The sequence below is a fragment of the Nannobrachium achirus genome (genome assembly GCF_963921795.1).
Source record: "Nannobrachium achirus genome assembly, chromosome: 21".
NCBI classification, from domain to species: Eukaryota; Metazoa; Chordata; class Actinopteri; order Myctophiformes; family Myctophidae; genus Nannobrachium; species Nannobrachium achirus.
The window spans coordinates 16,292,064-16,310,933 of record NC_137828.1 but is presented as its reverse complement, the minus strand read 5'-3'; the positions used below and the strand labels follow the sequence as shown (position 1 = coordinate 16,310,933).

Genomic DNA, 18,870 nt, shown 5'->3' with positions numbered 1-18,870 from the left:
CACTGCGTTATTTTGTGCTTTAACTATTGAAAAATAGCGGGTATACAAGCTCACAGCGTGGCACCGAGTGCTGCGCTGCGAGCTTGTAGATCTGCTATTTTTAAAAGATTGTGAAGATTTGTGCAAGTCTTTGAAGGTTTTAAAAAAAAAACCTATGTGTCTATGTCAGTGGTGCTCAAACTTTTTCATGTGAAGGATCCCCAAAATGATATGTATTTGGCCACGGACCCCCATCTCAAAATATTTAGTTTCAGGGACCCCCCCAGAAGCAAAATTTGAGTTACAAATATTCGCTTTAATCCTATATTAAAGATTTGCACACATTTTCACCACGTTTCAAAAATAGCAGATCTACAAGCTCGCAGCGTGGCACTCGGTGCCGCGCTGTGAGCTTGTATATCTGCTATTTTTCAATGGCTAAAGTATAACATAATTAAGGCCCCTCCACCTTGGGCCCTGGTAACTCAGTCCCACTTTTCCCCCCCTTGTGACACCCTTGCCGACAGAGATGATACTGTATGTCTCTCTCTCTCTCTCTCTGTGTGAGGAGATCCTGTGGACACATTGAGGTGCTACTGAGGTACTGTGCAGTCACTCAGGCCTCCTCCAAGCAACTCTACACACACAGCAAAATTCCTGGACGTGCATTTCACTTGAGAGAGTAACAATTGAACTTTACGTTGTGCCTAATAACCCTAACCCTAACCCTCCAGCTGTTGCAGTATCCACGATTCACCGTTGGTTTCAGTGCCAATATTGCGCCAGCAACGCAACGCCTAAAAACGAAACCTTACCAGTTCGCTCATTCTAAAACGCGGCACTGGATGAAGTATCGTGCGGTCGGTCGACCGCATCAAGAGGTATGTTCCTCTTGGGAGCATTGAATGTTCACGGCATTATCTGGTCGTTACTTTTTGAGATATCATGGCCACAGACAAAAACGAACAAACAGACAAATGATTAAAACGTAACAAAGCGTACTCTCTCAAGCCGTCCCATCAAGTGAATACAAAATGTAAATGGATTTGCTGTGTACAATTGACAGAAAACATGGGCTACGTTGTACAATTGCTGTGTTTACATTCTGTTGCCGTATTTGCCGTATTTATTTTGTATTTGTTTATGATCATTGTTATACAGTGTATACTGCATTGTATGCAGGAGGAGTAACGGAAAGGATTGAGTGTCTGATTATGTAAAGACTTCTTATTTGCAGGTTTTCTATTACATCTGTGCGGTTTTGCCTTCTTTTTTATGATCTACATTTCAGATGCCTTCATGTTTGCAATTGGTGTCTTTTGTTGTCTTTGATCTAAAGCTAGAAAGTTGACTTTTGTATGAATTGATTTATACTCCATTGCATGGCACTGTCACTGGAGAGCAGACACAGTTGAGAGAGGCGGGCTAGGAATCAGAAGGTCAGCGGTTCGATCCCCGTGTCCAGTCAGTATTGCTCAAGGACACTTTGAAGTGGCTTTGAACCTGCGGACCCGTTTCATGCTGGTGTCATATACAGTACACCAGGGGTTTTCAAAGTGGGTGACGGGGCACCCTGGAGTGCTGTGATGCCAGTCCAGGGGTGCCACGAGATAATTTGATAATATTTGGAATTCATCAATATCACTACATCAATATCACTTCACTATGCTTAGTAAACAGACCTGATTTGCAATGTACTTGATGAGTACTTTTTCCATCTACGACAACTCTTCACCAAAAATAGCAGATCTACAAGCTCACAACGCGTTGTGACGCTGGGGTTCAAGTGGTTAAGCGTCAAGTATAACGTTATTTTCAGTCAGTTCTGATGGAAACGGATATTTCTCCAATATGATGTAAGATGTAAAAATGAACAGTGTGAACAGGGTGCCGTGGATGAAAAAGTTATTTACAGGGGTGCCCCGAGTCAAAAAAGTTTGAAAACCCCTGATATACACTACAGAAGAACATTCTTAAGAAGCAACTTGGAGTTGTCTGTTGGATCATGTGGTGCTGGAAACTGTGTGTGAGAAGTAGAACCTTGGTCTTGTTGTGGTTTTGATGGAAATGTCTATTCACTGGATTTAAAGATTCTCTCGATTCTATTTTTATTGGCTCCGTGGAAAGTTTTAATGCAGAGTATATCTTGGCCTACACATGTTATAGAGCCTATGCATAATGATATTTATTTATTCAGAAAAGAAACAATGGATAGCCATAAGAGAAAGCCTCCCCTTAAATGACCCTTGATATTTAACACTGGTATGTAAAGTGCATCGATGCAGCCATCAGAAATGTTTCGCAACGGTATGAAGCTTATGGAGAAATGATGCGTCATGGACTCTTGTATCGGAAGCATTGTTAGTGTTCTGGTTGGTCCCTGACTGACCAACCAGCAGGCTCTATCTGCCTTGTCCCGCCCTGGTTCTGCTTTTTTATGTTTAATTTGCTAAAACATAATTTATGGAGAAATAAAAACATTTAAAAACATGCTGAGTCTCTATACTGCCACTGAGCAGCTCCATTTGACTGAAACCAAGTTTGAAATTAGAATTGAACACACAGAATAACAATACAAAGTAACTGAATTAGAATGGTAGTGGATGGAGTGTCCCACCGAGTGTCCCACCAAGACACAGCAACCAATGGGTGTGAAGAGGGGCGGGACAACGGGCGGGACTTGACAAAGGGTGAATTGATACATTCTTTTAAATGTGATTTTTACACTTTTTGGGTTTATTTTTTCCATTTTAAAAAGAGATCGGTAGCAAAGTTTTTGATGACTGTGTCGCGTTGACGCATGCTTCTTTTGTATCATTCTTTTTTTTTATGTGCGGATATGTTTGTTTGTTTATTTATTTGATTACTTATTTATGTGATTATTTATTTTATTTATTTACAGTATGTATGTATTATTTCATTCAGTCAGTGATTACTCAGGCTGTGCTTTTGCTTCATCTCATCATAATAACTGTTGGCGAATGTCAATAAAAAAGATCTTTGTTATTCAACCGCTGGTCTTGTCCCTAAACTGTCTGGAACAGAAACAGTCCACACTCACAAAGTGTAATTACGGACGTGTTTCGGCTACTCAGGCCTTCGTCAGCGTGTGTCCCTAAAGTTGAGTTTAGGGCCTAAACTCAACAGAAAGAACACGGCTTGATGTGTTTACGAACCCAGGAAGACTACAGGCTAATTCCTGGGGCTTTAAAGGGGTCCTTTAAACCTGTGGTTCACAACCTTTTCAAGCCTGGACCCCCAAAATAATCATATTTTAACTGGGGACCCCTCCGCCCTGATGATCACTAAGAGTTGAGGCATTACATTTTGTAAAACACGGTTCTATTGTGAAAATAGCAGATGTACATGCTCACAACGCCTCGCCTTGCGAGGCATTGTGAGCATGTAGATCTGCTATTTTCACAATTTCTGTCTCAAATATGTGACAATTTGGCTAATGACTGAATTTGTCATTTTAGATTTGTTAAAAGGGCCTTAAATTGTCACTTTAGAAATGTCCATATACCCTCTATACACTTAAACTTTATGTTGGTTTGTTTACTGTTGATTGAGAAAACATTAAGTCAATCATCAGGGGAACCCCCAAAATAATTTGTGGACCCCCGCTGGGGGTCCCCACCCACAGGTTGAGAACCATCGCTTTAAACCTGTGGTTTTCAACCTTTTTCATATCAAGGTCCATTATGTATTCTGCATTTATTCAGACAGACACACAGTGTTGGGTAAAGGTTAGCCTCGGGAACCCAGGTAAAGGTAAACTTTGGAACATAAAATATGTTCACACGCACGCAGGCACGCATGCAGGTACTACTCACACACTCACACACTCACAGGTGGTTGTGTTGACCTCAGCAGCACTGAGCAAAATCTCTGGGATGTAGTGCCCTGCATGACCAGAGGAGGGCGCTTTTGTCAATCTCTACCACCAAATCAACTTCCTCCAAAAATGAATGAATATAGGCTGACATCCAGTGGTGTAATGTAGCCTAACTAAGTACATTAAACTCAAGTACAATTTAGAGGTATTTGTACTTTACTGGAGTATGTATTTCCAATACTTTACTTCTACTCCACTCTGATCCAAGTATTGTACTTTTACTCCACTACAATTATTTGAAAACTTTAGTTAGGCCTACTTTGTAGATTATGCTTATTATCACAAAACATACATTAACTACTTCAGCCTTATATAGGCCTATACATTTCGACCATTAAAGATCACAATGCGTCACTACGTGACACACTGTGCTATTGTAGATCTGCTATTTGCAAAAGATTTTTTTTTACATTTGAAATCTTGAAATAGGACATTCTGCACAATGATGATGAGTAGGCTACTTTCTACTTTTGATACTTTAAGTAGCCCTACATTTTTATACCAATATAGGCCTAGGCCTACTTTTGAAGCCTACTCAAGTATTGAATCCCGGATTGTTACTTGTAACAGAGTGAAATGTGAGTAGCCTACTTTTAGTTTACCACCACTATTAGCCTATAATAAAATGTATGTCAGAGCAAAAATGCCCTCTGGCCCAGGCCCTGTAGAAGCCCCGCCCTCCTCAGTGAGTAACTCCACCCTAATGGTCCGCTCTGCTGTCAATGAGCGTCGTTTCCATGGTGACCGACGCCCAGGCACTCACTCGCTGTGCGTGTGATGATTGAGGCTCACTCCACTGCAGGACGGCTGCACGTTAGACAGCACCACACCGTTCCTGTATTGTATTGTTTTTGTATGGAAGATGAACGCACGTCGCAACACCTGCTATTTCTACAACATTAACACGTGTCATGTGGACACATTGAAATCTTAAAGGCAAAGCGATAAACGGTCACACTTTTATTTTGGACTTTTGATCGCACGAAAAGAGAGAGAGTTTGCAGGCAGCTCAACAGCTGGTCTTTCGGGGACGTTTTGTCGTGTCGCTGCTTCGGTTCTGAATATATAACAACAACACGATGATCCCCGAGTGTCCCCAGCTCCGGGCCGCCGAGGCGACCACCAGCAGCAGCACCAGAACCCCGCCGAGGTGTCACTACGGCCCGGCTGCAGAGCTGAGGCAGAGCCGCACTGGAGGGGCTGCAGCAGCGGCGGCAGGAGGTGGAGGTGGAGGAGGCTTGCTGTTGGACATCAAGACCCCCATCCTGAACGAGCCGTTCACCGACCACTACAGCATCCTCCCCGGCAGAGAACTGGGAAGGTACGTGGAGTGGAGTGGAGTGGAGTGGAGGGGGGAAAAAGTTCTTCCATGGAGGTTTTTTGGTCTTTGAAAGTTTTGTTTTGGTGTGTGTGTGTGTGTGTGTGTGTGTGTGTGTGTGTGTGTATGGTGCGTGTGCGCGTGCGCGTGCGTGTGTGTATTTTAACACAAATGAATGATGGCAAAACCTCCTGCTTGGAGCATGCAATGTGTACACACACTACCAGTATGCTTCAGAAGGACCTGTCTACAAAATAGTGTAGCGGCCCCTTTAAGAGTGGCCGGATGTCACGTGTTGTTGTTGTGGCTTTTCCCGGAACTTGGGGGGAAGTAGCGTCATTCCAGGGTGTTGTTATGATATGGGATACAGTCTGTGCCACACTCTGCGAGGTTATATGTTATTATTCATGCTGAACGAAGCCTTTAATAAACGTGACACTAAACTGTGGGACACGTCTCTGCCTCCGGTTCTTGGGATTGTTACACTGGTGTCAGAAGAAAAACAAACAAAGACTTTGTCGGTGAGGAGACGTGCCGTTGTGTGGTAGCTAGTTAGCTTCAGTGTGTTAGCTAGCTAGGCGAGCAGTATGGATGAGATGAAGATAAAAGAAGAACAGCGGGACAGTGCGCGATACGGTATGTCGGAAGAAGTGAACGTGCCGCGGCTCGAGTTGACTCCAGGGCGGGTGGCCAACTACCCTGGCTTCCCCTCTCGTTTTCGCGGGTCGCCGCTCCGCGGGAACGGCGATGTGCGGCCGCCGGGTCCCGCCATTTTTACAGCGTCGGGCGGTTACCATGACGACGCCCATGCACCGCCGTCGGCTGGCTCTGTGAAGACACCCAAGTACACTGGTAACTCTGATTGGGAGGCTTTCCATGCTCAATTCGAACTGTTAGCAGATGCTAGAAGATGGACAATGAGTGACAAAGCTCTTCAGTTGGCTCTGTGTTTGGAGGGAGATGCCCTGTCTTGCCTCCTGCTTTTGGATGCTGATCAGCGGCGGTGCTACGACGCCCTGGTGGGGGCGCTGAAGAGGCGCTTTGGAACATGGTCCCAGCCAGCACTGGTGAAAAATGAACTGAGAGGGAAATGCAGGAAGCCTGGTGAGTCACTCCGGGGGCTGGCTAATGACATTGAGAGCCAGGTGCGGCGGGCTTACGGCCACCTGTCCGCCGGCGCGCGGAGCGAGTTGGCTACCGACCTGTTTGTTGGGGCCATCTCTCCACCTGACCTGCGCATGCAGGTGCAACTTCAGCACCCGAAGTCACTGCAGGAGGCGTTGGAGGCAGCCATCGAGAGGGAGAGTCTGCAGAGCGCGGCCGCCAGCGGTGGACAGGAGGTGAGCCCCCATGCGGTGAGGTCAGCGTCGGGGTGCCCTGCCAGGGAGGAGGCGCCAGCGTGGGCGACGGAGATGACTGAGCTGCTGCGGGCGGTGACTCTACAGAGGCCAAGCGGACCACGTCCAGGTCCGCAGGTCTGCTGGGGGTGTGGCCAGCCCGGCCACATCAGGAGGAACTGCCCTGCCGCTCGCCAGGGGCAGGGAAACGCCTCGGGGTCCGCATAGACGGGGATATGCGGGCCCCGATTCCCACTGCTTCCCCAACGACGCCAGTCCGGGCGTGCCGTCCAGCGGGGGGAGCACAACAGCACAGCCAGGGGGAGGATGCTCCATTCCCCCCAGAAGAAGACGACAGCAGGCCGCCGCCTTCGCAGCCTCATCCGCCAGCGGAGGGAGCCCAGCAGTGCAGCGATGGAGGAGACGACAGCGGTACTCCACCTGTCGTGGTGGGGTGGATCCGTGGGAGTTCCAGTGGAGCGGGTTCCTGCCACGTCGCTGTCTCCGTCCAGGGGGTGCCTACTGCGGGCCTGGTGGACACCGGGTCGTCGGTGACGCTGGTGAGACCGGATGTTCTGCCCAGCGGGACACCCTTGCAGCCTACAGCGGTGCAGCTCCGCACGGCCACAGGGCAGCTGGCTCCCATGTTGGGGAAGGGGCTGCTGTGGCTGTGTGTGGGCGGCAGACGCGTTCGTCATCTAGTGTGGGTGGCAGATGTTCAAGACTACTGCATCCTGGGACTGGACTTTCTCCAGGACACGGGGTGCCTGTTGGATATGGGGAGGGGCACTCTTAGCTTCCCAGGGGGTCCTACCGTTGCCATGGGCCCTCTAGCTGCTGGCCTGCTGCCCCCTGCCCGGTCTGTCCAGGCACTGGAGGTGCCGTTCACTGTTCCTGTTTTCCCCTGCCCCGACCCCTGTGCTTTTGCCCCACGGTTCGCTGCCCCGTTGAGCCTTCCCTTCATGTGGCCAAGTTACCCCCCCTACCCTGCCCCCCCTCCCCCTGTGATGGAGACTATGATGTTTCCCGACGCCCCCTGCCAACAGCTGTCCCCTCTAGCCCCTGTGTTTTCCCCTGTCACTCCGGCCCCCTCTCTGCGGATAAGAGGGGGGGGTGGTGGAGGTGAGCTGTCCCTGGGGGGAGGGGTGTGGAGGGAGGAGTATGGAGACCTGGAGGAGCGGCAACAGGAGGAGCTGAGACAGCTGCTGTCGGAGTTCCAGGACAGCTTTACAGCGAGCGAGAGTGAGGTGGGGAGAACTCACATGGCGCAGCACGTGATTGACACTGGACTTGAGCGGCCCGTCAAGTGTCAGCCGCGCCGCCTCCCTCTCGCTCGTCAGGAGGCATGCGACCAGGCCGTGGACGACCTGCTGCAGTCAGACTTTATCGAGCCTTCCGACAGCCCCTGGGCGGCACCGGTGGTCATGGTCCCGAAAAAGAATGGAGACTGGCGGTTCTGTGTGGATTACAGGCGGCTGAATGACTTGACCACTAAGGACTCTTACCCCCTCCCCCGTATCGACGAGTCCTTGGATCTAGTGACGGGGTCCTCGTGGTTCACCACGTTGGACCTCAAAAGCGGTTACTACCAAGTCCCCCTCTCCCCTGAATCCCGCCCCAAGTCAGCCTTCTGCACCGGACGCGGCCTGTGGCAGTTTAAGGTGCTCAGCTTCGGACTTTGCAACGCCCCTGCCACCTTCTCCCGCCTTATGGACAAAGTGCTGGCTGGTATACCCCGCCAGGAGTGCCTGGTGTACCTGGACGACATTCTGGTGCACGGGCGCTCCTTCGAGGCGGCCCTGGGGTCCCTGAGGAGGGTTCTGGGGAAAATTAAGGAAGCGGGCCTGATGCTGCACCCAGAGAAATGCCGCTTTATGCGGAGGGAGGTGACATTCCTGGGGCACCAGTTGGGGGCAGCGGGCATCGGCCCCATGGACGAGAAGGTGCGGGCGGTGGAGCAGTGGCCCACCCCCCGCGACCAGAGCCAGTTGAAAAGCTTCATCGGGTTGGCCTCGTACTACAGACGGCATGTGCGGGGGTTTGCCACGATCGCATCGCCCCTGTACAGGCTGCTGGAGAAAGACAGAGACTATGTGTGGTCCGAGGCGTGCCAGGAGGCATTCCTCAGGCTGAAGCGAGCCCTGTGCGAGGCCCCGGTTCTCGCCCCACCTGACCCCACACTGCCTTTTGTACTGGACACTGACGCTAGCAGTGTGGGGGTGGGGGGTGTCCTGTCGCAGTCGTGGCCAGAGGGTGAGAGAGTGGTTGCGTACTTCAGCCAGAAGCTCAAGAAAAGCGAGCGGAACTACTGCGTCACCCGCCGGGAGCTCCTGGCAGTGGTGCTCTCTGTCAGGCACTTCAAGTACTACCTGTGCGGCCACCCCTTCACTGTAAGAACTGACCACTCAGCCCTCCAGTGGTTAATGACTTTCCGGGAGCCGGAGGGGCAGGTTGCCAGGTGGTTGGAGAAGCTGCAAGAGTTCGACTTCAAGATAGTGCACCGCCCTGGGGCTCGCCACGCCAACGCAGACGCTCTCTCACGTCGGCCCTGTGCAGCAGAAGGGTGCCGCTACTGCGAGCGGAGAGAGGCACGGGAGCTGGAGCGGCACATGGACGAGGAGGAGTGTGCAGCCGTCAGAGTCGGGGAGGTCGTCTGCAGGGAGCTGCAAGCGGTGTCGGATGCAGAATGGAGAGCCGAGCAAGAAAAAGATCCGGACCTGCAGCCTGCCTTGCAGTGGGTCGAGGCCCAGCAGCGTCCGCCTTGGGAGGAGGTGGCGCCCTTTTCCAAGGCGACTCAAGGACTATGGACTATGTTTGAATCGCTGCGGCTGTCCCAAGGTGTGCTGCAGCGGGCGTTCAAGACAGCAGCCACCGGGGAGGAGCAGTGGCAGGTGGTGGTCCCAAAGGGTCTGCAAGAGACAGTGCTGGAAGCCATGCACGGGGCGGGTGGGTCTGGACACTTTGGGGTCAACAAAACTCTCCGCCGCCTTCGTCAGAGCTTCTACTGGGGGCGGCAGAAGAGGGACGTTGTGGACTTCTGCCGTCGCTGTGACCCCTGTGTTGCTCGCAAAGGCCCCACCGGGCGCTCGCAAGCGCCACTCCAGCAGTTCCCGGTGGGGTCCCCTATGGAGAGAGTGGGGATAGACATTACGGGGCCGTACCCTCTCTCTGACGGGGGCAACCGCTACGTCCTCTCCGCCATGGATTACTTCACAAAGTGGCCGGAGGCGTATGCCATCCCAAACCAGGAGGCTGAAACGGTCGCTGATGCCCTGGTAGAGGGCATGATAAGTCGGCTCGGGGCGATGGAATCCATTCACAGTGATCGGGGGACTAATTTTGAATCCCGGGTGTTCGCTGCCATGTGCGAGCGCCTGGGCATACACAAGACACGCACCACCCCGCTGCACCCTCAGAGCGACGGTTTGGTTGAGAGATTCCACCGGAACATGGGAGACCAGCTGGCCATCGTCACCTCCCGGCACCAGAGGGACTGGGACAAACACCTGCCCCTGGTGCTCATGGCGTGCCGCTCCGCGGTGCAGGAGTCCACGGAGTGCACACCCGCTCTCCTCATGCTGGGAAGGGAGCTGCGCACCCCGGCTGAGCTGGCCTTCGGACGCCCACCTGACGCCCCGGCTGTCCCTGCAGGGCCGGAGTACGCCAGGAAGCTGCAGGACCGCCTGGATTCAGCGCACCGCTTCGCCAGGGAACAGCTGCAGGAGGCCGGCGTGAAGCAGAAGCGGTACTACGACGTGAAGTCTCGGGGACGGGACTTCAAGCCAGACGAGTTGGTCTGGGTCTACAACCCGATACGGAAGAAGGGACGCAGCCCCAAGCTTGACAGTAAGTGGGTGGGGCCCTGCAAGGTGCTGGAGAGACTGGGAGAGGTTGTGTACCGCGTGCAGATGCCTCCTCGGGGAAGGAGGGTGGCCCTCCACAGAGACAGACTGGCCCCTTACAGGGGGGGCTCTCCTTCCTCCGACACGAACTCTCAGGCAACCTCTCCCCCTTCCCCAGCTCCTCTGCCCCCTCACGGCCTCCCGCAGGAGGCCCCCACGCCCGTTTGCCCCACCCCGCTCCCCTTGTCCCTTGCCCCGGATGCCCTCTCCCCGGGGTCTGTCCCTCTGCCCCCTGCTCCCATGCCCCCACTCCCTAATAGGTCTCGGCCGAGGAGGCGGACAAGGCCTCCGGCCCACCTACGTGACTATGCGGTGTCCTTTGGGGCACTGGACTGATGTGGACTGGACAGTGGAAAAAAAGGAAAAAAAGAGCATGTGAAAAAAAAAAAAAAAAAAAAAAAAAAGATGTGATTGTGAACTTGAAATGTTGTTGGGATGTGGGGTTTGTGTTGGGTTGCACTGCACTTGTTGCCATGTTGCCTTAGGCTGTGTTATTTTCTTTACCTCCGGAGCGGTCCTCGGGGACGAGGACTTTTTGTAAGGGGGGGGTAGTGTAGCGGCCCCTTTAAGAGTGGCCGGATGTCACGTGTTGTTGTTGTGGCTTTTCCCGGAACTTGGGGGGAAGTAGCGTCATTCCAGGGTGTTGTTATGATATGGGATACAGTCTGTGCCACACTCTGCGAGGTTATATGTTATTATTCATGCTGAACGAAGCCTTTAATAAACGTGACACTAAACTGTGGGACACGTCTCTGCCTCCGGTTCTTGGGATTGTTACAATAGTTATAGCCTGCACTACACTTTTTTTTTAAATACTCGACTTTCATTTTTGCTACCGTATAGGTCGCAAGTTTACTATGAAAACGGCCACAGCTTGTGTATCTCTGTCTGTCACGCCTGACACTGTGGTTCTATGGGTTTGTCTGGTTCTATGGGTTTGTCTGTGGTTCTATGGGTTTGTCTGTGGTTCTATGGGTTTGTCGCTCTGACATCATGCTCTGGTCTGGTGTCACTGTGATGTCAGGGGAACCACTCTTAACAGAATGGGTTTGCCGCTCTGACATCACGCTCTGGCTTGATGTCCCTTTTATGCCCATATATGGAGATCGCTGATGTCATCACGAGTCACACTTGCACATTAATTACGTACTTGTCTGTTTTATGCCCATATGGAGATCTCTGTCCCGATGTCATCAATATTAAGCACATACAGTATCTGAGAATGCCCATATATGGGCATGTTCTGACATCACATTGTTGACTATCATGCAGGGGTCTGGTGCAACTGGTCCGATATACATCACTGGCCAGATGCATGGCCAAGAATTTGGCGCAACCCACCCTGAGGCGTCTTACTAGCATAATGGAAGTCAATGGGGATGTGAATAGGCCGAAACCAAGCCCAAATTTTGAGTCAATGGACATTATAGGCTAGATGGCTGATGCCGTTCCCGTGTTGATCTCAAGGTTGATCCCAAGGTCCACATAATTAGATTTTCATGTGACGCCTATACCAGTCCAAGACGCCAGTCAAACTTTGGCCATATTTGTCTTGGGCAATCTAACCACATTATCCCTGGTGTCCCTAATTTAGGCATCTCTTCATTTTGCGCGAACTAACATTTTGGAAAAAGAAAAAAAAAAGCCACAATGTGTTGTGAGTGCTGCTGTCTTCACTATTCCTCATACGATGAAGCATATTGTCTGTTGTGTGGAAACCTCATCATGTCCAAAACTGACACTGTTCCGGATTCAGATTCAAAAGCATAAAAAATAGCAGATCTACAAGCTCAAGGAACGTGTTGCTTCATGCCACGTTTTGAGCTTGCAGATCTGCTATTTATGATACTTTTGTAAAACCCAAAAAGTAAAAAAAAAAAAAGAGATAAGAGGTTTCTGCCCGACGGCAACGATATAGGGCTTAAAGGGATATTCCACTTTCAAAAAACTTTTGGTCATTGTATGGTCTAATCAGGCTTGTATGAACACCCTGAACAGTTTTTAATTTGCTTCATTCAGTATTTAGATATATCTACATCTAAATATATTTGATGTAAATGTTACCAGCTCCAACACGCCCAGGCCCTCTCCACATACACACCCATTGTAACTTCAAACTCCATTTTAACCATGATAGATTCATTAAAAACACACATTATTTTTTCTGGTGACTCATAATACCCTCCTAATACGTGAGCAGACCGTGTTTTTTCAATAACTTTTTTCTTTTATTTTTAATAATTCTTTGGGAAAATGGAAAACATTAAATACAATAATATTTTATTGAAAATAAATGAAAAAAGTTATTGAAAAAACACGGTCTGCTCACATATTAGGAGGGTATTATGAGTCACCAGAAAAAATAATGTGTGTTTTTAATGAATCTATCATGGTTAAAATGGAGTTTGAAGTTACAATGAGTGTGTATGTGGAGAGGGCCTGGGCGTGTTGGGCCTGGTAACATTTACATCAAATATCTAAATACTGAATGAAGCAAATTAAAAACTGTTCAGGGTGTTCATACAAGCCTGATTAGACCATACAATGACCAAAAGTGTTTTGAAAGTGGAATATCCCTTTAAGTGGTTAAAGGTTAAACACTCGGTTGCTGAATAATTCATTGATGCCATGGTTTGTTGTGGCAGCGCCCTGCGGTACCTGTCCTGTGTTCCCTATGGTTAACCATTATGGGAAAGGCCCTCTAACACAGGGTGAGGGCATTCAAGGATTTTGGAGCGAGACGTTGACACAAGCAATAAGACAAATAACCCTTTTTAATTCGAATTATATATATATATATATATATATATATATATATATATATATATATAAATCGTCGGTGAAAAACTTGTATGTCCAAAACCGTTCGTTTTGTATTCATCATTTTAAAAATGTACCATACAGTGAAAACAGCTGATCTACAAGCACACAACGCCTCGCACCGCGAGGCGTTGTGAGCTTGTAGATCGGCTGTTTTTACTACTCTTGTGCGATGGCCTTCTACGATGAAGCAGGGCTTTACTTGGAGATACGAGGTTTCTGCCCGACAGTGACGATATATATATATATATATATATATATATATATATATATATATTTTTTTTTCCCCCGATATCGATTTCCATAACTTGCATATCGGTCGATACAGAGTACCGAACCGATATACCAGTGTGTAATTTAAACAAATCTACGACAGTCGTTTTCAAAGTGGGTTCCAAATGGACCCCTATAGGTCTGTAACTCTGAGAGTGTAAAAGCAGAAACAAATGGACCCTTATGTACACTCTTAGAGTTATGGGGGTCCATGAAATTAAAAGGTTTGAGAACCACATACTGATCTAGGAATAAATCAAAATTCCATTAATAAGATTGTTAAAGTGCATCATCTACCACAAGTTAGTTAAAAATAATAACTGAAGCATTCCAAAATATGACTGTAAATGAAATATCATCATGTGAGAAATGACGTGGTATCGGATTGGCATAGACTGGCCAACTCGCTGATACCGATACCAGCTTTTCCGATACTGGTGTCGGTATCGCAACAACTCTAATTATTTGAAAATGCCTTTACCATGACTAATAATGTGACTTTAAACAGCTCCCAGTGTTCAAGTGGTTCTCTCCCGTCAACTTTGTTTTGTATAAGTAGTGTTCAAGTGGTTCTCTCCCGTCAACTTTGTTTTGTATAAGTAAACCGTTCTGAATGGCACCTTGTTGATTCAAGGACTGTACATAGATTAAAGTTTCTGATCTGAGCTGTTAAGAGACTTCGTGTGTGTTAGTGTGGCTGAATCAATGTCATTGCAGCCACCCCTCCCCTATTATGGAGCTATTTGAACTATGTGTGTATGCGTGTGCGTGTCCGTGTCTGTGTGCGTGTGCGTGTGGCTTTGGCGTCGCATGACCTGGCATTGTGAGTGAGATTAGCTGCCAGGTCCACATCAAAGGCTGAGTTGAGCTGCTGTGCGTAAATTACTCTACTCTAACTTTCTAGCCCAGCAGACCTGCAGGCTATGAGCCTAGAAGAACCAGGCTTTTTTTTTCAACCAGTGGGAAGCCATCCATCCGACACGTTATCGTCATGGCATTGTACTTGACGATTCATTGTCATTCAAGTGTGCAAATCATTTCGATTAAACGATTTAATTGTGTTTTTTTGGCATTGAACACTGAAACTTATCTGCTGTCGGGCAGAAACCTCTTATCTCCATATTTTAACTTTTTGTGTTTTTTCGTCAATACCTGAGACGAATAACAGTCTAAAGTCCGTATTTTAAAATTTTGGATAAAGACATTTTTTTGACTGTAAACCACAAACTAGAAGTTTTGAATTTCTTAAAGTCTTAATGTACTCCCCCCTCATTTTGTTGAGTTAGATTTTTTTTTTTACTTAACTCATAATACAGTATGTTAGGAATTATAAGACATAATACTTATGGAAAGTGGAAAAACAGTATATCTCCAACAGTTTGTGGAACAACAGTATAAGTCCATACAAGCAATATTCAGCAGACAAAGGGAGCAGATAACATTAAAACAGACAATTAAACAGAATGAGGGGGGATTGCATTAACACATTAACAGATTAAAAATGACTAGTTTGTGGTTTACAGTCTGGTAAATCCAAAAATATATATATTAAAAAAAAATCAAATATGGACTAATACTGTTATTCGTCTCAGGTACTCACTAACGCCCTACCTACTTGATCACACTGCAGTGTCACTCAAAAGTAGCAGATCCATAAGTTCGGAAAGTGCCGGGAAGCAATGCGTTTTGGGCTTGTAGATCTGCTGCTTTTGCTATTTTTGAATTTGAATTCTGAATAGTATCAGTTTTGGACATGAGGTTTCCACCCGACAGAGACAATATAAATAAAAAACACATTTCTGTTTGGCTTTGAAATGTAGTTGAGTCAAATACCATTACATTTACCACAAGGCAGATAGATATACAAAGAATTGACTGACATTTAATAACTTTACACTTTCAAAAACAGTTACAAATACAGTAGATCTGCTATTTTCCCTAATGAAAAAAATAATAATCACAATCGAGGCAAAAGGTTAGAAATAATTGTGATTTTGATTTGAAGTTGTGTATCGCCCGGCCCCCAAGTTATAAACAAATCTAGGGCTTTAGATTAGACGTTGTTGTAACTTTGGTGGATATTGATGTTGGCGTTGCATTGATTACTGGAACCCAGACCTGCTGCTGCTGCACAGGGACGTGCTGGCCATTGGGGAAAGTGGGACAACTCCCGAACGGCCGGTTCATTCCCGGCCGGTCCACGCCGGCCATTAGGAAAAAAATCAAAATAAAATGTCGGCCTTCGTTCCATTTTGGGGGCTGTGCGGCCAACAAAGTAAATCGTAACTGTCGGGCAGAAACCTTGTATCTCCAAGTTTCAAATGTATACATTTTTTCACAAAGCAAAGCCCTGCTTCATCATACAAGGCTGTTGCACAAAAGTAGTGAAAACAGCAGATCTACAAGCACACAACGGCGTTGTGTGCTTGTAGATCGGCTGTTTTCACTAGTTTAAATCATTTTTAAAATGATAAATACAAAACAAACGGTTTTGGACATATAAGGTTTCCACCCGACAACGACAAAATATAACTCAACTCCAACTCTTTTTCCCGTGCTGAATCAGGGGCCCAGCACGTCCCTGCTGCTGCTGCTTACTGGTCCAGAAAATCCAGTTCATTAGTTGAGAGTTGGATGAACTTGATGATGAGTCATTGATCTGAAGCAAAGCGTGAAGTGAACTCTGAACCGGTGAGGAGTTGTTGCCTCAGGGCCGCTCTTCAACGCACGGCTTTTCCATGGGACCACATCATCACGCACGAGTGATGTGCGTGTAGTGGAATGTGTGTCTAATCAGACTAATCAATTATAAATATATACATATTAGGGCAGGGGTCTTCAACAGGGGGTCCGGGACCCCTAGGGGGTCCTCAGAGTTACCACAGGGGGTCCTCCATAACTTTGTGTGATAGAAGCTTTTTTCCCCCTCCTCTTCTATATTAAACACTTGAACCCTAGCCTCCATATTCGGAGAACTTTAGCTAAAAAAAAAGCAGATCTACAAGCTCACAGCGCCTCGCGCTGCGAGGTGTTGTGAGCTTGTAGATCGGCTATTTTTGTCAAAGAGGTTTGGTGTAGAGGGGAAAAAGAGCAGACTAAGTACAGAGTGAAATGTATAGACGGTTCAAGTGGTTAAATATGTGGTTAAAGTGGTTTAAGTGGTTAAATACAATTTAAATGAACCCAAAATACACTGATGATTGTGCTGTCAAACGATGAAACTAAACTATATGGTATCAATGGGTTGTGGGGGTCCCAGCTTCATCTCTCGCTCGACTAAGGGGTCCTTGGCCTGAAAACGTTGTAGACCCCTGTATTAGGGCATTAACCAAAAAGTCGACAAATCGACTCAGTCGACTTCATCACACCAGGGAAATTCGAAAGTTGAAAAAAAAGGGGAAAAAAAGAAAGAAAGTAGTATTTTTATCATTGTTTTTGCTCCATGCGTGAGTACAGCAATCAAACAGTTGGATTGCTTATTGTCAAGGACAGAATGATTCTCTCCTTTTCCAACTAGGGGTGGACGATATGGACAAATACAATATCATGATATTTTCCCAAGCTGTATCACGATAAACGATTTTATCACAATTATTTTTCACTTTGGTTTTTATGGTTATTTTTCAAGTTACTTGACAAAAACTAGACTCTCTGGGTTCCTTTTGGGAGGTAAAAATTGAACTTTACAAGTATGTAACTCTGACAGCATACAAATGAAACCAAATGGACCCGTATACTGTCAGAGTTAAGTGGAGACCTTGACATTTTAAATAGCCGATCTACAAGTGAGCTTGTAGATCTGCTATTTTTGGCTCAGTTCTCAGAAGTTTGGACACTAGGATTCAAGTGGTTAATATAAAAAAGGAGAAAAAAAGTTTCTACCACACATAGATTTGGAGGACCCCCTGTAGTAACTCTGAGGACCCCCTAGGGGTCCCGGACCCGCTGTTGAAGACCCCTGGGATAGTGCATAGTGCGGACGAAGGCACACGTGGAAATGTCTTATGCAAGCGTCTCATCAAAGCTACATACTTTCCTGCAAAGCGAGTTAGCTGTGCATTCCTGAGGTAATACTGGCTGTGTCTGGGGTATTTTTGGAGTGGGGGGGGGGGGGGGGGGGGGGGGTATGGAGGATGCTATCAGAACGGGTACACATTATTGTGTATCATTATTTTATGCTTTAACTATTGAAAAATAGCAGATATACAAGCTCCCAGCGCTGCGAGCTTGTAGATCTGCTATTTTTTTTTAAATTGTGAAAATTTGAATTTTGACCCGATTCTATAAGTGTCTTTTGAATCCTTCTAAGATTTTTTGGAAAACCCATGTTTCTATGTCAGCAATCTGGCTAGCCATCGTCAAAGAAAAGGTCCTTTTCACTTCAACTGGAGCTCAGTTAGTCTGTTCTTGAGAGACTACTATGTCAGTGGTTCTCAAACCTTTTCATGTGAAGGACGCCCAAAACGTTGTGTATTTGGCCACGGACCCCCATCTCAAAATATTTAGTTCCAGGGACCCCCCAGAAACAAAATTTGAGTTACAAACGTCCGCTTTGAAAATACATATATTCAAAGATTTGCACACATTTTCACGACTTTTTCAAAAATAGCAGATCTACAAGCTCGCAGCGCGGCACTCGGTGCCACGCTGTGAGCTTGTATATCTGCTATTTTTCACTGGTTAAAGCATTCAATAATTGTAGGCCCTAAATGGGTTAAGCTTGTTGTCAGATGGACACAGGGAATTTAATTTCTGCCCTCAGACCACCTCTCGGTTCACGTGGAACTCGACGTTTCCCTTTAAATTGAATAAAGCTGTGCGGAAAATGTATTGAGTCCAGCCCAGCAAGGTAACGCAGGCCTTGTTCTGCTAGGCCGTAGAGCCCTAGACCAGTGGTTCTCAACCTGTGGGTCGGGACCCCCAGGGGGGTCCCCCAATTAGTTTGGGGGGTTCCCCAGATGATTAACTTAATGTGCAACATCGTTTTCTCACTCAACAGTAAACAAACCAACATAATGTTTAAGTGTATAGAGGGTATATGCACATTTCTAAAGTGACAATTTAAGGACTTTTTAATACCTCTAAAATGACAAATTAAACATTGGCCAAATTGTCAAATATGAAATTGTGAAAATAGCCGATCTACAAACATGCTCACAACGCCTGTGAGCATGTAGATATGCTATTTTCACAATAGAACCGTGTTATACAAAATGTAATGCCTCAACTCTTGGTGCTCGTCAGGGTGGGGGGGTCCCCAGTTAAAATATGATTATTTTGGGGGTCGTGGCCCGAAAAGGTTGAGAACCACTGCCCTAGACCAGGGGGTCCTCAGAGTTACTC

At 47.3% G+C, this 18,870-nt stretch overlaps 1 protein-coding gene across 1 annotated transcript in view; it reads left to right on the top strand.

Moving 5' to 3' along the window:
• Nucleotides 1–4,956: 4,956 nt before the first annotated feature.
• The window catches only part of stk17a (serine/threonine kinase 17a), a gene marked incomplete at both ends in the record, with an annotated part of 81,737 nt that continues 67,823 nt past the window's right edge, over nt 4,957–18,870 (top strand). The window contains one exon of the mRNA XM_080751650.1: nt 4,957–5,198. Coding sequence (XP_080607776.1) covers nt 4,957–5,198 — 242 coding nt within the window. The remainder of the gene's footprint in view (nt 5,199–18,870) is intronic.